Source organism: Danio rerio, chromosome 7 (assembly GCF_052040795.2).
Source record: "Danio rerio strain M-AB ecotype USA chromosome 7, GRCz13ab, whole genome shotgun sequence".
Taxonomy (NCBI): Eukaryota; Metazoa; Chordata; class Actinopteri; order Cypriniformes; family Danionidae; genus Danio; species Danio rerio.
In genome coordinates this window covers 79,633,670-79,660,000 of record NC_141027.1, presented here as the reverse complement: position 1 = coordinate 79,660,000, position 26,331 = coordinate 79,633,670, and the positions used below count along the sequence as shown (strand labels likewise).

The window sequence follows — 26,331 nt, the reverse complement described above, 5'->3', positions numbered from 1 at the left end:
AATAAATTAAATTAAAAGAAAAAAACAAACAAATAAAATAAAGGGAATTACATTGAAATAAATAAATATATTAAATGACAGAAAGAAAAAGCAAATAAATATAAAAGCAAACAAATAAAAAAATAAAGTAAAATAAGGGAAAAAGCAAACTAATTATTTAAATAAAAATAGAACGAAAAATATTCAAACAAATAAAACAAATTACTTTAACAAAGAATGAAGCAAATAATTAAAATAAATAAATAAATAAATAAATAAATAAATAAATAAATAAATAAAAATCAAACAAATAAAATAAATGAAATTGGAAGAAAGGAAGAAAACAAACAAGTTAATTAAATAAATATAAAACGAAATATAGAATAAAATAAGAATAAGAATAAAGCAAACAATTACAACAAATAAAGAAAAAAACAAATAAAAACAATAATTAAACATAAAAGCAAACAAATAAATTAAATTAAAAGAAACAAACAAACAAACAAAGAAACAAACAAACTAACAAACAAAAAAAATAGGAAGAAAAAAAGAAAATGTATTAATTAGTGCAAATCATTAAAGAAATAAAGCTTAACAACGTGAGGGAAACTGTGTTTATTTGTGATTTTGCAAAAATTAAAGGTGATTGCAATTAAAAGTGACCAAAAAAGGTGATAAATTAAATAAGTTAAATTAGATAAGTTAATTTAAACGAAAGAAAGAAAAAAAATCTAATAAATAAATAAAAAAGCTCACAAATAAACAAACAAATAAATAAATAATAGACAGAAAGAAAGAAAGAAAGAAAGAAAGAAAAAAGTAAAATAAATTACATTAAAATAAAGAAAGAAGCAGACAAATTACAGAAAAAAGCTAGAAAAAATAACAAATCAATTGAATAAAAGAATGAAAGAAATAAAAAGCAAACAAATAATAAATAACAATAAAATAAATAAAGAACACTAATAAAAGAAAGAATGTTCACACGTTATTTTGATGGTCTGTTTATTGAGTTTAAGTTACACTGCATCTACATGCCAACTAATTCTCATTAGATTTTAAGTATCTAAACACAGATGAGTAAACAGATAACTAAACATACACTAACACTAGTAATATCTCACTGTAAAACACAGCAAAGATATTTATGAAATTACAAGAATACAGTAGAGTTTATAAAAACACCCAGCTCTAATGGAGAACAATTCCTGCAGAAAGGCATGACTGACACACACGCACACACATACGCACACACGCACACACACACACACACACACACACACACACGCACACACACACACACATGTACACACGTACACACAGCAGGTGCGCTGTAAAATAAATAAATGATTGATGGAGTTGAAGTGGCGCCTATTAAAGCTGATTTTGCGGCGTCCGTCTTAATGACAGGGGCCTTAATGAGTGTGATTTAACCATAAACACTCGCTTCGTTAATATCTGATATAATCAACGCCCATAATAAAGCCACGCAAATTCTGTAATGCGGCGTCTCCTTTTATTATGGTTGTTAAAATAAAAAGCGGCTACAAAACTATCAATGGCAACTGAAGACTGACAGAAAACACAATCTGAACACCACATTAACATGTAATAATTAAATATTGATATCACAGAAATAAATATGTTACTTATAGATAGTGACTTTTTTATATTTATTAAATATTTAATAAAAAACTAAGAAAAAAACAAAAAATACTAAAAATATATAAAAAAATTTATGAATTATTTCTAATATATAATATTATAATATATACATTATTAAAGATACAATATTGTTAAAACAGTAGTAATAAGTATTATAATACATATTAATAATTTTACAAAATATTAAATTAAATATTAATTATTAAATATTCATTCATTCGTTTCATTCAAGTCCCCTTATTAATCCGGGGTCGCCACAGCGGAATGACGCAAATTTATTATTTAGGACAAAATCAAGAAAAACGTGGCACCTAACCCCGCCCCTAAACCCAACCGTCATTGGGGGATGAGCAAATCGTACTACATTGTACAAATTAGATCGTACGAATTCATACGAATTAGCCACTAAATCAAAAAAGTTACGAATTGCCGTGAGATTGTGTTGACTAAAGCGTGTTTCGGGTGGCCACTGCAATCGGATCCTATACCAATGTTGGGTTTCAGGGTTTCACAGATCATACCAAAATGCTGAGGATTGGGGGGATGGTTGAAATTACGGGAGTTTTCCAGAATAAATAACAAAACGGGAGGGTGGCGGGAGATTATAAGTGAAATACAGGAGACTCCCAGGGGAAACGGGAGTGTTGGCAGGTCTGCGGTTGATGTCATCAATCTGCATGTGTTTCGAACTAGAAGGTGCAATACCTAGTTCAACCTCTGGGTGTCAGACTTACACAGTGCACCTTAAAGTAAATCTATCCAGTGAATGATTTGAGTGATGGTGGCTGTTAAATAAAGACATGCGCATCTCTCCTCCCTCAGGTATCCTGCAGCTGATCGCCCGGGTTCAACATGGAGAATTACCACCAATTATGATAAAGAGACACTTCAGCTGCTTTTAAAGCGTTTAAGCGAATTAGCAGCAATTTGGTCCTATCGTCTCCGAGAGCCAATCTGCATCCCAATGGCACTGCTAATTGAGTTAGTCTGAAAGTCTGGATGTGAATAATGTCTGAATGATGACGAGAGACTGGAAACACAGAGAGCCTCTGTAATTGAGTCACACATTATTGAGTGACAGGATTCCTTATTTACACACAAAATCAAGATCACATGACACTTGATCCACTTTTCATTTAAACGACTATTTCAAAGGGGCGGCACGGTGGCTCAGTGGTCAGCACTGTGGCCTTATAGCAAGAAGGGCAATGGTTCGAGTCCCGGCTAGGTCAGTTGGCATTTCTGTATGTTGATGTTGAGTTTGCATGTTGATGAACTAACATGCTTGTGTGTGTGTGTGTATGAGCGTGTATAGGTGTTTCCCAGTACTGGAATGCAGCTGGAAGGGCATCCGCTACGTAAAACATATGCTGGAATAGTTGGCGGTTCATTTCACTGTGATGATCCCACAGACATGAGTGTTAGTGAATTGGGAGGGCTAAACTCTCAGTAGTGTATGAGTGTGAATGAGAGTGTATGGGTGTTCCCCAGTGATGGGTTGCAGCTGGAAGGGCATCCACTGCGTAAAACATATGCTGGAATAGTTGGCGGTTCATTCCACTGTGATGATCCCAAAGACATGAGTGTTAGTGAATTGGGAGGGCTAAACTCTCAGTAGTGTATGAGTGTGAATGAGAGTGTATGGGTGTTCCCCAGTGATGGGTTGCAGCTGGAAGGGCATCCACTGCGTAAAACATATGCTGGAATAGTTGGCGGTTCATTCCACTGTGATGATCCCAAAGACATGAGTGTTAGTGAATTGGGAGGGCTAAACTCTCCGTAGTGTATGAGTGTGAATGAGAGTGTATAGGTGTTTCCCAGTACTGAGATGCAGCTGGAAGGGCATCCGCTGCATAAAATATATGCTGGAATAGTTGGCGGTTCATTCCACTGTGATGATCCCACAGACATGAGTGTTAGTGAATTGGGAGGGCTAAACTCTCAGTAGTGTATGAGTGTGAATGAGAGTGTATGGGTGTTCCCCAGTGATGGGTTGCAGCTGGAAGGGCATCCACTGCGTAAAACATATGCTGGAATAGTTGGCGGTTCATTCCACTGTGATGATCCCAAAGACATGAGTGTTAGTGAATTGGGAGGGCTAAACTCTCCGTAGTGTATGAGTGTGAATGAGAGTGTATGGGTGTTTCCCAGTACTGGGATGCAGCTGGAAGGGCATCCGCTGCATAAAACATATGCTGGAATAGTTGGTGGTTCATTCCACTGAGATGATCCCAAAGACATGAGTGTGAGTGTATTGGGAGGGCTAAATTCTCCGTAGTGTATGAGTGTGAATGAGAGTGTATGGGTGTTTCCCAGTGATGGGTTGCAGCTGGAAGGGCATCCGCTGCATAAAACATATGCTGGAATAGTTGGCGGTTCATTCTACTGTGATGATCCCAAAGACATGAGTGTAAGTGAATTGGGAGGGCTAAACTCTCCGTAGTGTATGAGTGTGAATGAGAGTGTATGGGTGTTTCCCAGTACTGGGATGCAGCTGGAAGGGCATCCGCTGCGTAAAACATATGCTGGAATAGTTGGCGGTTCATTCCACTGTGATGATCCCAAAGACATGAGTGTGAGTGTATTGGGAGGGCTAAACTCTCCGTAGTGTATGAGTGTGAATGAGAGTGTATGGGTGTTTCCCAGTACTGAGATGCAGCTGGAAGGGCATCCGCTGTGTAAAACATATGCTGGAATAGTTGGCGGTTCATTCCACTGTGAAAATCCCAAAGACATGAGTGTGAGTGTATTGGGAGGGCTAAACTCTCCGTAGTGTATGAGTGTGAATGAGAGTGTATGGGTGTTTCCCAGTACTGGGATGCAGCTGGAAGGGCATCCGCTGCGTAAAACATATGCTGGAATAGTTGGTGGTTCATTCCGCAGTGGCAACCCAAGATTAATAAAGAGACAAAAAGAAAATGAATGAATGAATGAAGTTGTGAAACACACACAGCTTATCCTACACACACATCAGTTTAGATCATCAGTAAAACAGAGTTCAGATGAGTGTGAAACCACAAACACACACACACAAACACATGTATGAACACACACACACATGACAAACATAGGAGAAAGTGGTCAACTGAGCAGCTGATCTTACCAGTGCAGCTCCACTACGACACAGCCGTCATGAGAGCGGTGACTGGACAAACACACATCAGCAGGCGCATGCAGGACACACAACCACAAACACAACACAACACAAGTCCACTAAGAAGCAAATCAATTAAACAACTGTGACCAAACAGAAGCAAACAAATCCAGCATATCTGTGACACAAGACTCAAAGACCACAAAACAAAGAGACATAAACAAAAGTTACAAATAATAAAGTGACTGAAGCGAGTCTGACACATTAATGCATGTCTTTAAAAAAAATGGCAACAAAAGTAAAGCGAAATGCATCTTTCTGTATTAGTTTTATGTCGTCGTTTGAATGATATAAAGACTCATTAGTAGTGCGATTCATTAGTCATTAATGCTCATCAAAATAAAAATAAAATAAAAATGTACTGTTCAAAGGTTTGAAAGTCTTTTCTGCTCAGGGGAAGGCTGTGTTTATTTGATCAAAATCAAAACAATATACTTAAAGTATAAATTATAATAGTATAAATTAAAGTAGGGCGACGCAGTGGCGCAGTAGGTAGAGCTATCGCCTCACAGCAAGAAGGTCGCTGGTTCGATCCTCGGCTCAGTTGGTGTTTCTGTGTGGAGTTTGCATGTTCTCCCTGCCTTCGCGTGGGTTTCCTCCGGGTTTTCCCCCACAGTCCAAACACATGCGGTACAGGTGAATTGGGTAGGCTAAATTGTCCATAGTGTATTAATGCAATGGTTCTCAAAGTGGGGGTCGGGACCCCCCGAGGGGTCGCAGGACAATGAAGGGGGGTCGCCTGGTGATTTCCAAAAATCTTTTTATTTTTATTAAACCATAAGAATTACCATATTTTATCCATAACCTACTGAAGAGAAAAAATAGTCGTTTATACCATATAGTTACTATGGTAGCTTATAGTTACTACTTCTATTGGATTGCAACCCCTGGGGTAATTACATTATATTAAAGACACAGCAATAGTGTCAGATGCAGCAGATTTCATAACACCTGGTAAAACTTTGTTGCCCATTTACAGCTCTCATACATTAAAAAAATTAAAAGAAGAATAGACTTGGGCCCATTGGTGTGTGTGCTCCATTGCATGTAAGGTTTCTGTATTTATAACCACCTCAGAATATATTGGGGGTCGCGACTCACTGGCATTGTCATTTTGGGGGTCGCGGCCTGAAAAGTTTGGGAACCCCTGTATTAATGTGTGTGTGAATGCGTGTGGGTGTTTCCCAGAGATGGGTTGCGGCTGGAAGGGCATCCGCTGTGTAAAAACTTTTATTAATAAAGGGACTAAGCTGAAAAAAAAAAAAGAATGACGATCAAAACAGTTGTGCTGCTTCAAAATTTTGTGAAATTCTTTCATGAATCAATGAAAGGAAAACAAAAAGCATTTATTCAGAAGATTATTAATGTCTCTCACTTTTGATCAACTTAATGCACGCTTGATGAACAAAAACAAAAACGTGGCTAATTAATCTGCTAATGTTGCTGAGTCAGATGAATGACAGGTGTCAGCGTGTTATTATAATTAAGTGGGCGGGACACTTTCCCTCACGGGAGCGCTTTATTGGCCACACATTCAGACACACCCCTGTCAATCACGATGACGGCATCTATATTTCAGTCCACTTTCCCTAATGAAACAGTAAATTATCAATGCCTATTCCTGCTTCTGCTGCTGTTTGGGACTGAGCGTACAACACTGATCCCGGCGCGCGTTGTGTGGCGCCAAACACACGCAGAAATGAAGGCATAGATCTGGATTTGCTGTGTGACGCTGAGGTCTGACCTCTGTTGGTTTTGCGGTTAATAACTCGACCCTTCAAACAGCCTTATAAATCACAACTCACACTTTTAAACCTGTTTTATGCCTCGGAGACAAGAGTTATAAATCATACAAAGAAAAACGGCAGCAGTGGTGATGTTTACACACACACACAAATAAAAAATGTATTAAAAATATATAGTACTATAATATTTAATACTGTATAATATTTAATTTAGTACTATAATAGCAAATACTATTATTTGAACCAAATTATAGTAAAGTATATGAGTTAATCTGTTGTGTTGATTCTAGAGTTGCTATGGTAACACACTTAGTATGACAACAGTAGTATGATATAATAATATTAACGTAATATAAACAAATGATCCAACTGTAGTTTTTTTTACAACTATTCCGTATATTAGACTACAATACACCACGGTTCGCTATAGTGAAGTATACTACAGTGGTGAGTTGCTATGGTAACACAGGAACTGTAGTAATTGATCTGCGGTGTTGATTGTATCGTTACTATGGTAACACACATACAATTGTTATTGATCTGTTGTAGTTATTCTACAGTTGCTAAGGTAACAAAGTGTGTAGTATTTTATCTGTTGTGGTGATTTTATAGTTGCTATGGCAACACGAAAACTATAGTAATTGATTTGTTGTGGTGATTCTATGGTTGCTATGGTAACACATTAACTATAATAATTGATCTGTAGTGGTGATTCTACGGTTGCTATGGTAACATGAGAACTATTGTAATTGATCTGTTGTGGTGATTCTACAGTTGCTATGGTAACACGGGAACTATAGTAATTGATCTGTTGTGGTGATTCTACGGTTGCTATGGTAACACAAGAACTATTGTAATTGAATTGTTGTGGTGATTCTATGGTTGCTATGGTAACACAAGAACTATTGTAATTGATCTGTTGTGGTGATTCTTCAGTTGCTATGGTAACACGAGAACTATAGTAATTGATCTCTTGTGGTGATTCTACAGTTGCCATGGTAACACGAAAACTATAGTAATTGATCTGTTGTGGTGATTGTACAGTTGCTATGGTAATACAAGTACTATTGTAATTGTTCTGTTGTGGTGATTCTACAGTTGCTATGGTAACACAAGAACTATAGTAATTGATCTGTTGTGGTGATTCTTCAGTTGCCATGGTAACACGAAAACTATAGTAATTGATCTGTTGTGGTGATTCTACAGTTGCCATGGTAACACGAAAACTATAGTAATTGATCTGTTGTGGTGATTGTACAGTTGCTATGGTAATACAAGTACTATTGTAATTGTTCTGTTGTGGTGATTCTACAGTTGCTATGGTAACACAAGAACTATTTTAAATGATCTGTTGTGGCGATTCTACAGTTGCCATGGTAACACAACAACAACAATAATGTAAAGAAATGACACGATACTGTAGTTTTCATCCAATTTTTTTCATAATATAAATTTCGAATAATTTTTTATTTATTTAGAGAAACAATTTAACAAGTTAATATATATTTTCGCAGCCGAATGTATTCATTTAAATGTATTATCTGTCTATTCCTAAAGATGTTCATTGACAAAACTCTTATTTTTAATAGATATAACTGTTAAAAAATATAACAGAACAGCTGTTATAATAAAACTGCTTTGTTAAAATCCACCAAATTATTCTCTGTGTGTCTATATTCACTAAGAGAAAAGGGGTGTACTCATTCATGCTGAGCACTGAACATGATGGTCTGTTGAGATGCAGATTCACTCCATAAGTAATGTCATATATTTAGATTCATTACATCTCACCAAATCCCACCCACAAATCAACACACTCACAGTTGTGTAAGTGTTTCTGTTTTCATCTCTTATTAGAGCAATCAGACGTGCAGATCAAACTAATACAGCCGAGTATGAAAACCGCTAACGAGAGGCCGTCATTATCTCATTATTAGCATGAATAGAACGTCTGATTACAAGAATTATCCCATTTAACCAGAGACCTCGTGGAGGAAGGAGATGCGTGGCTCATCAATTCATCAATCTCTTCACCTCTGCGGGGTTTATAGGGCTTAAAAATAATATTTATAACAAGCTCTCCATCGCGGAGCGCACCAGCAGGATCTGCCAGCTCAAGCTTTATTTATGATAGACAGAGAACTACACTACCCATAATCCTCACACACGATCAACCAATCAGAGAAGCTGCTGCGGGAATCAGCAACAATTCACATTGTTGATTATTATGCACCACATACACATGAACAACTGACACACACACACACACACACACACACACACACGCTCAAACACTAACTCACTCACACGCACCCTGTAAGTGATTGTGTGTGTGAGTGAATGAGAGTGAGTGTGCGTTTGTGCACGTCTGAGAGAGTGTGTGTGTGGCTGTCCATGTATGAGTGTGTGTGCATTCTAACTCACTTACCCACACACTCACATGCGCACACACACTCTGTCTCACATATACACACTGAGCACACACACACAAACACGGACACACGCGCACACACACACTAACTCACATGCGCGCACACACACTAACTCACATGTGCGCACACACTTGCACACACACTCTCACTCATTCACTAAAACACACACTCTCTCACACACACACGCACACACACACTTACAAATATACATACACGCACACACTCTTACTCATTCACTCAAACACACACTCTCTCTCACACACACAAACACGCGCACATGCACACGCACACACTCTCATTCACTCAAGCACACACTCTCACTCTCTCTCTCTCACACACACACACACATGCGCACACGCACACACGCACACACACACTTACACATATACATATACATACACGCACACACTCTTACTCATACACTCAAACACACACTCTCTCTCTCACTTACATACAGACATTAACACACTGAAACACACACACACACACTCATTCTTTCACTCAAACACACAGAAAAACAACACACTTAAACACTGTATTACATGCACACACACACACACATTCACTCAAGCACACACACTCGTTAAATCATCCACATACACGTGGGCACACTCTAACACATTCAAACACATGCACAAACACACTCTCATTCTTTCACTCACACACACACACACACACACACACACATGCAAACACACTTAAAGCTATCTCACATGCACGCAAACACATGCACACTCTCTGTCTCAGACACACACACACACACACACACACACACACAAACCCTAACTCACTCACATGTGTACACACACATGCCCGCTGACTGTCTGTCTCTCTCTCTCTCTCTCTCTCTCTCTCTCTCTCACACACACACACACACACACACACACACACACACACACACACACACACACACACACACACACACACACACACACACACACACACACACACACACTGTGGTGATCTCACCCCATCAGCTAGCAATGATGCTACAACATCATTGACTCAAAGCATTTGATTATTATGCAGCACATACACATGAACAACTGACACACACACACACACACACACACGCTCAAACACTAACTCACTCACACACACACACACACACACACACACACACACACACACACACACACACACACACACCATCTCAGTGTCCTGCTCACTATCCTGCATCTAAAGGGACGGCCATAAATTAGCATATTTATAGTCCTTTCAGCGCTCTGCTCTCCTGAGTGGCTGCTGTGTGGCTTCGCTGATGAATATTCATGTGCATGCGGAGGTTAATTTGGGCAGAATGTCTGCTGCTCTTTCCTGTGAAACAACACAGATCTTCAGGTAACGACAACCTCCCCAATGAATACATACACACACACACACACACACACACACACACACACACTCACACACACTGTGGGTAACTGTGCCAGTTCTACTTTCACCTCGGTTTACAATATTAATATGAAAAATGAGCCACAGCAGTTCCTCTGTAGATGTTCAATGGGCACTTACATGTGAAGTGTGTGTGTTTTATGCACAGTTAATGCCGAGAAACTAATAATGTGATGCTGTTTCTGAACAGATTTCCCAAACACAAGACCCCAATCATCATCCTGACTTGATGTCTGCCGTTTACATTGTTATAAAACGTGCTACAAAATCCACTATATTGATTCACAGGGTGACGATGACCAACAGTGCCTGGATATTAAAACGAGTCTCTATTGATCTGAGCAAATTCCTCAATTCAAGTTTGCTTATTGTGCTTTTCACAATAATTATCAATCCGTAGCAGTTTCAGAAAGAGGTGCACATCACAACTAGATTACATTAAAAACAGGTGACTTCTCTGAGTATACTACGTGTAAATTGTAAGCTGACATTGTAAGCTACAAGCTAAAATAAAACCAATATTACATTTGGACGTGGAGAGAATCACACACATGAAAAGCAATGCCTTTTCCAAGACTTCACCACATCCTCTAGAGCCCTTCATAGCTCCACCCACCAGTCTCCACCATTCAAAACTCCTCCCATAATACAAACCACACCCTCTAGAGCCCATCATGGCTCCACCCACCAGTCTCCACAATTCAAAACTCCTCCCATAATACAAACCACACCCTCTAGAGCCCTCCATGGCTCCACCCAACACAGTCTCCACCATTCAAAACCCCTCCTATAATACAAACCACACCCTGTAGAGTCCTCCATGGCTTCGTCCAACAGTCTTCACCATTCAAAACTCCTCCCATAATAAAAATCACAACCTCTAGAGCACTCCATGGTTCCACCCACCACAGTATCCAGAATTCAAAACTCCTCCCATAATAAAAATCACACCCCCTAGATTCCTACATGGCTCCACCCACCAGTCTCCACCATTTAAAGCCCCTCCCATAATCCAAATCACACCCTCTAGAGCCCTACATGGCTCCACCCACCACAGTCACCACCATTCAAAACTCCTCCCATAATACAGACCACACCCTCTAGAGCCCTACATGGCTCCACCCACCATTGTCTCCACTATTCAAAACTCCTCCCATAATATAGATCACATCCTATAGAGCCCTCCATGGCTCCAACCACCATAGTCTTTCCTATTCAAAACTCCTCCCAAAATACAAAATACACCACCTAGAGCTCTCCATGGCTCCACCCACCACAGTTTCCACCATTCAAAAATCTTCACAAAATACAAATTACACCCTCTAGAACCCTACACGGTTCCAGCCAGCATAATCTCCATCGTTCAAAACTCCTACCATAATACAGGCCACACCCCCAAGAGCACTCCATGGCTCCACCCCCAAAGTCTCCATCATTCAAAACTCCTCCCATAATACAGATCACACCCTTAAGAACCCTCCATGGGTCCAGCCACAACAGTCTCCCCTGTTCAAAACCCCTTTCATTATACAGACCACACCCTCTAGAGTTCTCTAGGGCCCCACCCATCAGTCTCCACCATTCTAAAGCTCCTCCCTCCCAAAGCCTATAACATACTCATTTATGCATGTCAGAAAAAAAACGAGCGAGTAAAAACACATAAATACACCTTTTGACCAATCCACACCTACAAATCCACACCCCTCGCAATGCAAACACAAAGGTCAGAAACACAACAGCTCCTCCAGATGCCCCATCTACCAAAGACACGCCCCTTATAAGCCAGCACTCTACAGAAACTCCACCCATGTATCAGAAACTCCTCCCTCTGAAGAGCCCATAGAGACAGAGTACATTTAGGCCACACCCACACTGGAGGGGAAAACAATTCTTAATAGAAAGTCAGTAGAGATGGTTGGATTGTTTAAACCCCCCCTGGTGGGTGTGGCTTTCAGATTAGACAGGCTAAACTCTTTATTGTTGTGCTTACTTGATGTTGTCAAGGCAACCGGAGTCTGGTTTCAGGATGGCAGTGTGGTGGAACATCTTGTAGAGAGCGATTCCCAGGAAGATCACATTCAGCTGTGGAGAAGCAGATGAACATCCCATTACATCACATCGTGAGGAGACTGGCATGTAGATTTTATACTTTGGGTCAAGTGATCGCCATGTCCCATGGCACATGTCTCGTGTGTGCATTTATATTTCTGCATGCTGTTTGTGTTGCTCTGCAATAACACTTCTGGAGCTCTAGCTGGCAGTGGGAAGTTACTTCGCTGGGGTTTTGCATTTCTGAATGCTTCCTTAAATGTACATCAGTATTCACAGTCTTTGCTCAATACTTTGTTGATGCACCTTTGGCAGCGATTACAACCTCAAGTCTTCTTGAATATGATCCCACAAGCCTGCTACACCTGCCTTTGGATATTTTTGCCCGTTCCTCTTTGCAGTACCTCTCAAGCTCTATCAGGTTGGATGGGAAGTGACCATGTACAGCCATTTTCAGATCTCTCCAGAGATGTTCAATGGAATTTAGGTCTGGGCTCTGGCTGGGCCACTTAAAGACATTCACCAAGTCATCGTGAAGCCACTCCATTGATATTTTGGCGGTGTGGTTTGGGCAGGGCCGGAGCAAGCTGAACTGCCGCTCTAGGCAGAGGACGATCACGCCGCCCTCGACCCCAATGTGAAAGCGAAAGTGATCTGTTATGAAAATGAAGTGAGGTGTCGCGGACCTCTATTCTGCCGTCCTATGCGTGGATATAACTGAGGACGCGCGGGTGCTGAGGGAGGGAGGGAGGTGTCGCTGACGCTGCTCTCTCTATTCTGCCGCCCTATGCGTGGAAATAACTGAGGACGCGCAGGTGTCGCGGACCTCTATTCTGCCGCCCTATTCGCGGATATAACTAAGGACAAGCGGGCGCTGATGGAGGAGTCGCTCACTGATGCTGCCCTCTCTATTCTGTCGCCTATGCGTAATTATATATAAGGACGCGGGTGGTAAGGGAGGTGTTGCGGACTCCGCCCTCTGTATACTGCCGCCCTAGGGGGCCGCCTAGGTCGCCTCTATGGACGTGCCGGCCCTGGCTTTGAGTCATTGTCCTGCTGGAAGATGAAGCGTCCTTCAAGACGAAGATAGCTGTAGAGAGAAAAGGAGGATATCTATCGAAACGATCCTTTGATTAGAGGATCGTGCCATGCTAATATGAGCCAGCAATCATGAGTACTCCTCTCGAAATTAGTTTAACATATTAAACTTCCGTTATCCTCCAACCGCTACAAAGGATCTACTGGGTCTCTTCTTGGTGTGTTTGGTGGTTTTGTGCGACTTTCAAAAGCATTCTCATTGGCTATAGCCTATGCCGTGCAACTCTACAATTTTGCTTTTGACTTAGATTTCGAGTCAAAGCACCACGCATCACGGCATTATGGACATAGCTAATTACTATTAGCTAATTATTATTATTATTATTATTATTATTATTATTATTATATTATTATTATTATATTATTATTATTATTATTATTATTATATTATTATTATTATATTATTATTATTATTATTATTATATTATTATTATTATTATTATTATTATTATTATTATTATTATTATTATTATTATTATTATATTATTATTATATTAATATGATTATTATTATTATTATTATTATTATTATATTATATTATTATATTAATATTATATTATTATTATTATTGTTATTATTATTATTATTATTAATATTATTATGTTGTTATTATTATAATAATACTATTATATTATTATTATTATTATTATTATTATTATTATTATTATTATTATTATTATTATTATTATTATTAGGCTATTAGGCCTATTATTATTTTCCATTAGTGGACGTAAAACTTTTTTAAACAAGCAGATTTTTTTTCTTTCTCTACATGAGTGTGAAAGAGAAAATGAACAGAGAAATTGAACAGACGATAAATAATATGCGGCTCATTTTGCGTGCGGATATGCCCATTTATTTATTTAATTTATTCAAACATGAGAGTGTTTTACATAAAGTGGCAGTTGGTCAAATATTTGTAACATAGTCTGTAATAAATAATAAATAGTCTACTGATAAAGTAAGTTCAGGTAATCACAAGTTCGCAATCAGGTGATGTTGCTCCACCGGCACGATATTCTTAATATTATTTTGCTGTTTTTCATATGCGCACGTTTAAGATTTGAGGTAATAATATTTTCACCCTAACACATACGGCACTAAAGGCTAAAGAAGGCTAAAGGCTAAAGAACTTAATTCTTATATTTGCTTTTTGAAGCCTGTGACTTCTCACCATGTATCTTTTCTAAAGCATTCAGTATAGTGTAAGAGCATGATTATTACTAAGAAAACTAAATCAAAATGATATTTTAATTGAACACATCACATCACATAAAGTAAGCTACTACGCCTACAGTCTGTTTAGTATTGTGAAAAGGCAAAGCTGAATATCTGTGGTTAAAGTGCCACCCAGTGGTCAAAAACTGTCAGCGCACCAATTACCAGTGTCGCCGCGGAATGAATGGCGGCAAAAGGAACACATTGAAGTAGTAACATCTGTAGCTTTCACATTATCGTTTGTTCCTTACATGATGGGCGAGACAAATGCAGATTTATAGTTCAGGACTATTGTAGAGTATCAGAACTGCTTACCATAATGATGAGTGTAGCCGGGCCTATAAAGCTCCAGATGAAGTAAGTATCCAACCGCAGCCAGCAGCTGAAAAATACAAGTGAAACATCACTCATTTGATTATATTCAACACACAGATTCAGTTAAGCAGCTCTTTAGAAGAGAAACTTTATTTGAACTGTACAGGACCCTTAACTTGATGTTTACCTTACATGGGCATTGTTTACCTTTATAAAGCGGATGTTTTGTACATGTGTGCCTCATATCAGTGATTCCCAAACTTTCTGAAAGCATAGCATCCCTTTGCATGTGATTTCTTTTTTTTGTTTTGGCACGGCCCAGGAAGTGATGTCAGATTCTGCTGTCTCTCAATTATTCACACTTTAATATCCGCACCATTAGACTACACCTCCAGCTTCCTCTGAGCTTGGGGGATTGTGTGTGTCAGCCTGTGGGTGTGTGTGTTTGCATGTGAACGCATGTGTATCTGTGTGTGTTTATTAGTGGGTAAGTTTGAGTTTTTTTGTGTAAGAGAGTGTGTGTGTGTTTGCATGTGTGTTTGTGTTTGCATGTGTGTTTACGAATATGTGTGTTTAAGTGTGTGTGTGTGTGTGTGTGTGTGTGTGTGTGTGTGTGTGTGTGTGTGTGTGTGTGTGTGTTTGCATGTGTGTTTGTGTTTGCATGTTTGTTTACGAATATGTGTGTGTTTATGTTCGCATTGTGTACGTGTTTGCAAATATATGTGTGTGTTTGTGTGTGTGTGCGTGTGTTTGCGAATATATGTAAATGTGTGTGTGTGTGTGTGTGTATGTTTGCATGCGTGTGTGTGTTTGCATGTTTGTTTGCGAATATGTGTAAGTGTGTGTGTGTGTGTGTGTGTGTGTGTGTGTTTGCATGCGTTTATGTGTTTGCATGTGTGGTGTGTGTTTGTATGTGTGAGTGTGTGTGTGTGTGTGTGTGTGTGTGTGTGTGTGTGTGTGAGTGTGTGTATGTGTGTTTGCGAATATGTGTGTGTAAGTGTGTGTATGTGAGTGTGTTTGTATATGTGTTTGCATGTTGTTTGCCAATATGTGTGTGTGTGTGTGTAAGTGTGTGTGTGTATGTGTTTACGAGTATGTGTGTTTAAGTCTGTGTGTGTTTGCATGTGTATGCATGAGTGTTTGCGAATATGTGCGTGTGTTATTGTGTGTGTGTATATGAGTGTTTGCGTATGTGATTGTGTTTGTTTGTGGGAGTGTGTGTGCATGCATATTTGTATCCATTTTCGATTGTTTGTATGTGTGTGATTGTGTGTTTGCATGTGTGTGTGTGTGTGTGTGTGTGTGTATGTGTTAATGTTGATTTCAAATGCTTTTGTTTGTCTCTATCTATTTGTTTATGAGTGTGAGTGTGTGTATGTGTGAGACTCACACTCTGTCCGTCCCGTAACTGCGGTAGTCCACAGCAGCAGAGACGGCCACGATGAGCGCAGGGATGCCGTATCCGGCCAGGTAGAAGTACCTGCGGCGCGAGTGCTCGCTCTCGAACACCTCCACCAGCAGGATGTAGAGCTGAACACCTTCCAGAAACATCCAGGTGAACGCTGACAGAAAGAAGAAGTGCAGCAGCGCCGCAAACACAGCGCAGGCGATCTGAAACACACACACACAAACATTTATAACACAAAACAAAGGTGTGTGTGTGTGTGTGCATGTGTGTGTGTGTGTGTGTATCTCCTACAGGCTGGTCCGCGCGGTTGATGCCGGTCAGGAACAGCGTCTCAGCGATGAACAGCGAGATGCACAGGTTCTTGTGGATGGTGTTTCTGTCGCTCTGAAGGCCTCGGAAGAAGCAGAAGGTGAAGATGCAGACCAGCAGACACAGCAGAGACAGCAGGATCCCCACCCACGTGATCACGTCCAGCAGCAGGTCATGCACCGGGTCCGCCGTCTACACACACACACACATATAATTATCAGCAATAAAGTTCAAAATAAGAAATCAAAAGTAACCATGGTGATTTTGTTAACTCACATACATAGATTTTGTGCTAAAGATTTAAAATTAGGTCTGTCTGAGGTAGTGGGCGTGGCTAACATACTTAACCCCGCCCCTCCAGCTGTCAGTTTTGACATCAAACAGTAATGGTGAGGAGGGGGAGGAGTCTGTTAGGTTGTAAACTCTCCCCAAACCTCTTTCCCCATCTTCCTGAATGAAACGCCTACATTACTGCATCCAATCAGCTCGCAGTAGAAAAACAAGCCACGCCCACTGTGATCTCATTTAATATTCGATTTCTCTAGAAAGTGGGCAAACACGGTCCTGGAGGGTCGGGACACACCTGCTTATAGATTTCTCGTGACCTTGAAGACACTGATTAGCATGTTCAGGTGTGTTTGATTAGTGTTGGAGCTAAACTGTGCAGGACACCGGCCCTCCAGGACTGAGTTTGCCCACCCCTGGACTAGCTCACATTGATAGATATTGTGCTGAACAACTCATCTGTGCATGCGATTACGAATTATTATTAGGAAATGCTTAAGATTTAAGATTAGGTGTGTCTGAGGTAGTGGGCGCGGCTAACATACTTAACCCCGCCCCTCCAGCTGTCAGTTTTGACATCAAACAGTAATGGTGAGGAGGGGGAGGAGTCTGTTAGGTTGTAAACTCTCCCCAAACCTCTTTCCCCATCTTCCTGAATGAAACGCCTACATTACTGCATCCAATCAGCTCGCAGTAGAAAAACAAGCCACGCCCACTGTGATCTCATTTAATATTCGATTTCTCTAGAAAGTGGGCAAACACGGTCCTGGAGGGTCGGGACACACCTGCTTATAGATTTCTCGTGACCTTGAAGACACTGATTAGCATGTTCAGGTGTGTTTGATTAGTGTTGGAGCTAAACTGTGCAGGACACCGGCCCTCCAGGACTGAGTTTGCCCACCCCTGGACTAGCTCACATTGATAGATATTGTGCTGAACAACTCATCTGTGCATGCGATTACGAATTATTATTAGGAAATGCTTAAGATTTAAGATTAGGTGTGTCTGAGGTAGTGGGCGCGGCTAACATACTTAACCCCGCCCCTCCAGCTGTCAGTTTTGACAACAAACAGTAATGGTGAGGAGGGGGAGGAGTCTGTTAGGTTGTAAACTCTCCCCAAACCTCTTTCCCCATCTTCCTGAATGAAACGCCTACATTACTGCATCCAATCAGCTCGCAGTAGAAAAAAACAAGCCACGCCCACTGTGATCTCATTTGATATTTGATTTCTCTAGAAACTGCCTCACAATATGAATAAAAACCGGTTCATGCAGACTTTAAAGGTGCCCTAAAAAGAAAATCTGGGGACATCTAGGCATAGTTGAACATACACGACCTCTGATCCTCGACTCCACTGTTTCCTTGTTCTCATTTAAACAAGTGTAAATCCCCGGTGGACAAAAGGCCAATCAAAACACAAAGCATAATGTGTCACAGGCCACGCCCTCATCATTTGCATGTACTTAAGGTCATTTATCCGGACTATTTATTTTTGATTTTTTCAGGCGTTCATATCCATTTTTAAACAGACGACTAAATAACAGTATTTCATTCATTCATTCATCCAACTGCAACCCAACACTGGGAAACACCCATACACTCTTGCATTCGCACTCATACACTCTAATTTAGCTAAATCAGTTCCCCTATAGGCGACGCAGTGGCGCAGTGGGTAGCACGTTTGCTTCACAGCAAGAAGGTCGCTGGGCTCCTCGGCTCAGTTGGCGTTTCTGTGTGGAGTTTGCATGTTCTCCCTGCGTTCGCGTGGTTTTCCTCCGGGTGCTCCGGTTTCCCCCACAGTCCAAAGACATGCGGTACAGGTGAATTGGGTAGGCTAAATTGTCCGTAGTGTATGAGTGTGCGTGTGGGCATCCGCTGCGTAAAAACTTGCTGGATAAGTTGGCGGTTCATTCCGCTGTGGCGACCCCAGATTAATAAAGGGACTAAGCCGACAAGAAAATGAATGAGAGTGAATAAATAAGTTCCCCTATAGCGCATGTGTTTGGACTGTAGGGGGAAACCGGAGCTCCTGGAGGAAACCCACACTCACACGGGGAGAACATGCAAACTCCACACAGAAACGCCAACTGACCCAGCCGAGCTCGAACCTGCAACCTTCCTACTGTGAGGCCACAGTGCTAACCACTGAGCCACCGTGCCCCCCGTAACAGTGTTAATTATTCGTTATTTAAACAGAATTTATTAATCAAATACTTAAAAAAGGGAGAGACACTGAGATTTTTAAGGCCAATCAGAACACAAAGCAGACTGTTACGTGACTCACAGGCCACGCCCTCATCATTTGCATGTACTTTAGGTTATTTATCCGGGTATGACTAGCAGCCACATTCAAGTACAGCAGCTGGAAATGGCAAAGTAACAGTAAAATGACAATAAGTGTGTGTGTGTGTGTGTGTGTGTGACAGTGTGTGTGTGTGTGTGTGTGGCACTGAGTGTTTGTGTGTGTTTGTTACTGAGTGTGTGTGTATGACAGTGTGTGTATTTGTGTGTGTGACAGCAAGATTGCGTGTTTGTGACAGTGAGTGTGTACGTGTGTGTGTATACGTGTGTGTGTGTGACAGTGAGTGTTTTTGTGTCTGTGTTTGTGACAGTAGTGTATGACGGTGTGTATTTGTGTGTGTGAAAGTGACTGTGTGTTTGTGTGACAATGACTTTGTGTGTGACAATCTGTGGTAGTGAGTGCAAATGTGTGTGTGTGTGTGTGTGTGTGTGTGTATGTGTCTGTGTGTTTGTGACAGTGATTGTGTGAGTGTGTGTGTATGACAGTGTGTTTTGTGTGTGTGTGTGTGTGTGTGGCAGTGAGTTTGTGTGTGACAATTTGTGTGTTTGTGTGGTAGTGAGAGCAAAAGTGTGTGTGTGTGTGTGTGTGTGTGTGTGTGTGCGTGTGTGCATGCGGCAGTGAGTTTGTGTGTACATGTGTGTCATTTTGGCAGTCCGTTTCTTTGTGTGTAAGTGTGTGTGTGTGGCAGTGAGTATGTGACAGTATGTGTGTGTGTGTGTGTGTGTGTGTGTGTGTGTGTGTGTGTGTGACGGTGAGTGTGATTTATAGCGCTGCCTCAGTTAAAGCTCTCTGATTCTGCAGACGCTGTCACTGATTCCCTCTGTTCCCCCTCAGTAGGGTCCCTACGGAGGGCGCACAGCCAGGGGAAAAGAGCACAGCTGATATGGGACGCATCCCAGAAGACTGCGAGTCTGGAAGACCGGATGTCAGCACTTCTGAAGAACACAGCGCATGAATATTTATGAGCGCTGCATAGGTAACGATACACAGCGTGTGTGTGTGTGTGTGTGTGTGTGTGTGTGTGTGTGTGCGTGTGCGTGTCTGTGAGTGTCCCTGAGGGCCGCTGAGCACATAACACATCACTCACCCTTGAGAGATATATCTTCTCCAGCATGTGTATGTGTGTGTGTGTATGTGTGTGTGTGTGTGTGTGTGTGTGTGTGTGTACAGTATGTGTGTTTAAATCAACTACTTGCGCCTGCTCAGCAGAATCCACAGTAAGGAACAGACTTTATAGAGTCAACGCTGAGCTCAAGTAAATCTATGTGTCTATAAACACACACACACACACGCACACACACACACACACACACACACACACACACACACACACACACACACACACACACACACCCCAGCGCTGTGTCAGAACTCAACCGCTCCTGGATTTCTCAATGTAATGAGTGGTAATTCAGTGGGATGAGAAGATGTGGTCACCATGGCGACCGGCGTGCCTCCTTTTAGACTGATGGATGGCGATTGTCCTCAGACTCGGCATCAGTCCATCCAGAGACTCCGCGTGTCCATTAATACACCTCTCACTGTCACTGCTGCCATGGCAACAACACAACACACACACCTGAGAGGATTCAGACACAGAAAATAAACCATCCACAGGGAGGCTGTGCTGCCATTACATTTACAATGCTAAAGGTTGGTTGTAGAGTCTAAAAAAGGCAATAAAAATAATAATAAACTTTTAACAATTTTAATCAGTTCATCAGGTTAATCAAGTTAATATTTTAGTTTCATAAAGTTTAACTTAATATTTTAGTCAGTTTTACAGGTGAGAGTTCAAAGGTCAACTTTAATTCCAATTTTAGGCGTATAAGTGTATGACATTTAAAAGTAGGTGTGTTAACCAAAAGGGAGTGAGTTTATATCTAAAAGTAGGTGTGTTTGTCCAAAAGGGGACATATTTATATCTAAAAGTAGTTGTGTTTACATCTAAAATGGGGCATGTTTATATTTAAAAGTAGGTGTGTTTATGTCCATAAGGGGTCGTGTTTATATCTAAAAGTAGATGTTTACGTCTAAAAGGGGGCATGTTATTATTTAAAAAGTGTGTTTTGGACCAAAAGGAGGTGTGTTTATATCTAAAAGTAGGTGTGTTTACGTCCAAAAGGGGGCGTGTTTATATCCAAAAGTAGGTGTGTTTATTTCCAAAAAGGGGGTGTTGATATCTAAAAGTAGGTGGGTTTACGTCCGAAAGGGGGCGTGTTTATATCCAAAAGTAGTTTTTTTATGTCCAAAAGGGGGTATGTTTATATCGAAAAGTAGGTGTGTTTACGTCTAAAAGGGGGCGTGTTTATATCTTAAAGTAGGTGTGTTTACGTATAAAAAGGGGGCGTTTTTACATATAAAAGTAGGTGTATTTACATCTAAAAGGGGGCGTGTTTATATCTAAAAGTAGGTGTGTTTATTTCCAAAAGGGGTGTGTTTACATCTAAAAGCAGTTGTGTTTAAGTCCAAAAGGGGGTGTGTTTATATCTAAAAGTAGGTGTATTTACATCTAAAAGGGGGCATGTTTACATCTAAAAGTAGGTGTGTTTACGTCCAAAAGGGGCATGTTTATATCTAAAAGTAGGTGTGTTTATTTCCAAAAGGGGGTTTGTTTATATCTAAAAGTAGGTGGGTTTACATTCAAAAGGGGGCGTGTTTATATCTAAAAGTAGGTGTGTTTATTTCCAAAAGGGGGCGTGTTTATATCTAAAAGTTGGTGTGTTTATTTCCAAAAGGGGGGTGTTAATATTTAAAAGTAGGTGGGTTTACGTCCAAAAGGGGGCGTGTTTATATCCAAAAGTAGGTGTGTTTACGTCTAAAAGGGTTTTATGTCGAAAAAAGGGCATGTTTATGTCCAAAAGAGGACTTGCTTATGTCTAAATTGGTATGTGTTTATGTCCAAATTGGGGGTGTGTTTATTTCCAAAAGGGGATGTGTTTATGTCCAAAAGGGGGTGGGTTCATTTCTAAAAGGGGGTGTCTTTATGTCATAAAGGGGCATGTTAATTTCCATATTTGGGTGTGTCTTTCCCAGCAGTGGGCGTGTCTCTCCCAGCAGTCTTCATCTGCTCTGCACACTGACCTCTTCTTCCTGACGTGTCTCTCACAGTGTAAATGAAATCTAAGTGTAAATGAGATTTTATTTAAAGCAGCAGGACCTGAAGGAGGCCTGTGGTTTTCCCTTCCCTCTTGCTAATCAAAGCGTCTGTCAGAGATCTACTCCTCTGGAGACCACTGCGCCAGCCCATTGTTTCATCCGTCAAAATTCCTTTCTTCCTCCTCATTTTTCACTCTTTCACTCCTGTCGATTGTTCTGGTTCTCTCCAGGTGAAAAGCCCGAACTTCGGCTCTGAATGGAAAATGTAAATGAAGCTTTTAGACTAAATGCGGCAGGCTGAGGCTGCGTCCCACTGCGACTCGACGCCTGCCAAACCGGGAGAAAATAAAATAAAAAAATCCCTCGCTCGACCACAACAACACTCAGACGCAAACAGCAGACTTCAATAGAGAAACGGCAAAACAACAACTGCAGAACTGCTCTAATAAGAGAGCGTTTGGAAACTAACGCATGTCAGAAACCCACAAAAACTCAGCAGGCTGTGTGTCAGAAGAAGAAGCACACTGGCCTTTACAAACACACACTAAATGAAGGAAAATGCAACAGAAAAGTCTTCAAAAAATGTGTGTGTTCAGTGTGTATGAAGTGTATGAGCTGAATGTTATTTATTTATTAAGCTTTGAGCACACACACACACACACACACACACACACACACACACACACACACACACACACACACACACATTTTAGTCAGTTTTACAGGTGAGAGTTCAAAGGTCAACTTTAATTCCAATTTTAGGCGTGTATGACTGCTCACATCTAAAAGTAGGTGTGTTAACGTCCAAAAGGGGGCGTGTTTATATCTCAAAGTAGGTGTATTTACATCAATAAGGGGGCGTGTTTATATCTAAAAGTAGGTGTATTTACATCTATAAGGGGGCGTGTTTATATCTAAAAGTAGGTGTATTTACATCTAAAAGGGGGCGTGTTTATATCTAAAAGTAGGTGTGTTTACATCTGTAAGGGGGAGTGTTTATATCTAAAAGTAGGTGTATTTACATCTAAAAGGGGGCGTGTTTATATCTAAAAGTAGGTGTGTTTACATCTGTAAGGGGGAGTGTTTATATCTAAAAGTAGGTGTATTTACATCTATAAGGGGGCGTGTTTATATCTAAAAGTAGGTGTATTTACATCAATAAGGGGGCGTGTTTATATCTAAAAGTAGGTGTATTTACATCTATAAGGGGGCGTGTTTATATCTAAAAGTAGGTGTATTTACATCTATAAGGGGGCGTGTTTATATCTAAAAGTAGGTGTATTTACATCTAAAAGGGGGCGTGTTTATATCTAAAAGTAGGTGTGTTTACATCTGTAAGGGGGAGTGTTTATATCTAAAAGTAGGTGTATTTACATCTAAAAGGGGGCGTGTTTATATCTAAAAGTAGGTGTATTTACATCTATAAGGGGGCGTGTTTATATCTAAAAGTAGGTGTATGTACATCTATAAGGGGGCGTGTTTATATCTAAAAGTAGGTGTGTTCACATCTAAAAGGGGGCGTGTTTATATCTAAAAGTAGGTGTATTTACATCTATAAGGGGGCGTGTTTATATCTAAAAGTAGGTGTATTTACATCTAAAAGGGGGCGTGTTTATATCTAAAAGTAGGTGTGTTTACATCTGTAAGGGGGCGTGTTTATATCTAAAAGTAGGTGTATTTACATCTAAAAGGGGGCGTGTTTATATCTAAAAGTAGGTGTATTTACATCTATAAGGAGGCGTGTTTATATCTAAAAGTAGGTGTATTTACATCTAAAAGGGGGCGTGTTTATATCTAAAAGTAGGTGTATTTACATCTAAAAGGGGGCGTGTTTATATCTAAAAGTAGGTGTGTTTACATCTCTAAGGGGGCGTGTTTATATCTAAAAGTAGGTGTATTTACATCTATAAGGGGGCGTGTTTATATCTAAAAGTAGGTGTATTTACATCTAAAAGGGGGCGTGTTTATATCTAAAAGTAGGTGTATTTACATCTATAAGGGGGCGTGTTTATATCTAAAAGTAGGTGTATTTACATCTAAAAGGGGGCGTGTTTATATCTAAAAGTAGGTGTGTTTACATCTGTAAGGGGGAGTGTTTATATCTAAAAGTAGGTGTATTTACATCTAAAAGGGGGCGTGTTTATATCTAAAAGTAGGTGTATTTACATCTATAAGGGGGCGTGTTTATATCTAAAAGTAGGTGTATGTACATCTATAAGGGGGCGTGTTTATATCTAAAAGTAGGTGTGTTCACATCTAAAAGGTGGCGTGTTTATATCTAAAAGTAGGTGTATTTACATCTATAAGGGGGCGTGTTTATATCTAAAAGTAGGTGTATTTACATCTAAAAGGGGGCGTGTTTATATCTAAAAGTAGGTGTGTTTACATCTCTAAGGGGGCGTGTTTATATCTAAAAGTAGGTGTATTTACATCTATAAGGGGGCGTGTTTATATCTAAAAGTAGGTGTATTTACATCTATAAGGAGGCGTGTTTATATCTAAAAGTAGGTGTATTTACATCTAAAAGGGGGCGTGTTTATATCTAAAAGTAGGTGTATTTACATCTAAAAGGGGGCGTGTTTATATCTAAAAGTAGGTGTGTTTACATCTCTAAGGGGGCGTGTTTATATCTAAAAGTAGGTGTATTTACATCTATAAGGGGGCGTGTTTATATCTAAAAGTAGGTGTATTTACATCTAAAAGGGGGCGTGTTTATATCTAAAAGTCGGTGTATTTACATCTAAAAGGGGGCGTGTTTATATCTAAAAGTAGGTGTATTTACATCTAAAAGGGGCGTGTTTATATCTAAAAGTAGGTGTATTTACATCTAAAAGGGGGCATGTTTAAATCTAAAAGTAGGTGTATTTACATCTAAAAGGGGGCGTGTTTATATCTAAAAGTAGGTGTATTTACATCTAAAAGGGGGCATGTTTAAATCTAAAAGTAGGTGTGTTTACATCTAAAAGGGGGCGTGTTTATATCTAAAAGTAGGTGTATTTACATCTAAAAGGGGCGTGTTTATATCTAAAAGTAGGTGTATTTACATCTAAAAGGGGGCGTGTTTATATCTAAAAGTAGGTGTATTTACATCTATAAGGGGGCGTGTTTATATCTAAAAGTAGGTGTATTTACATCTAAAAGGGGGCGTGTTTATATCTAAAAGTAGGTGTATTTACATCTAAAAGGGAGAGTGTTTATATCTAAAAGTAGGTGTGTTTACATCTATAAGGGGGCGTGTTTATATCTAAAAGTAGGTGTGTTTACATCTAAAAGGGGGCGTGTTTATATCTAAAAGTAGGTGTGTTTACATCTGTAAGGGGGCGTGTTTATATCTAAAAGTAGGTGTATTTACATCTAAAAGGGGGCGTGTTTATATCTAAAAGTAGGTGTATTTACATCTAAAAGGGGGCGTGTTTATATCTAAAAGTAGGTGTGTTAACGTCCATAAGGGGATGTGTTTATATCTAAAAGCATTTTAAAAAATGCAACATAAAAGTCTTTAAAAAAGTGTGTGTTCAGTATGTATGAAGTGTTGCTGCTGAATGTTATTTATTTATTAAGCTTTGAGCACACACACACACACACACACACACACACACACACAAACACACACACACACACAAACAAACAATAACAAAAAAAAGCAACAGAAAGAATGCCTTCAAAAATACACCCGTGTGTGTGTGTGTGTGTGTGTGTGTGTGTGTGTGTGTGTGTTTGTTCAGAGTGTATGAAGTGGCGCAGCTGGGAACGCTGGTTGATCATGGATCATATGGCGAGATAAAGACCGCCCACCTGCTGATCTCCCACAATGCACCTCACAGCCCAGAGTCATCAACAAACAATAAAGATTCTCCGCAGAGATCTGCTCCACATC

The 26,331-nt window shown here is 40.1% G+C and overlaps 1 protein-coding gene across 50 annotated transcripts in view; it reads right to left on the bottom strand.

The window, feature by feature from the left end:
• The window catches only part of LOC101882941 (adhesion G protein-coupled receptor L3), a 404,469-nt gene that overhangs the window by 24,523 nt on the left and 353,615 nt on the right, over nucleotides 1–26,331 (bottom strand). For all 50 annotated transcript variants that reach the window (XR_015496553.1, XR_015496550.1, XR_015496551.1 and 47 more), the window contains 4 exons: nucleotides 16,750–16,959; nucleotides 16,441–16,661; nucleotides 15,051–15,117; nucleotides 12,361–12,452 (listed from right to left, as the gene is read on the bottom strand). Coding sequence is in view for 46 of the 50 variants with exons in the window: in XM_087262380.1 (XP_087118506.1) it covers nucleotides 12,361–12,452; nucleotides 15,051–15,117; nucleotides 16,441–16,661; nucleotides 16,750–16,959 (590 nt within the window). In the remaining 4 variants the exon portion in view is untranslated. The remainder of the gene's footprint in view (nucleotides 1–12,360; nucleotides 12,453–15,050; nucleotides 15,118–16,440; nucleotides 16,662–16,749; nucleotides 16,960–26,331) is intronic.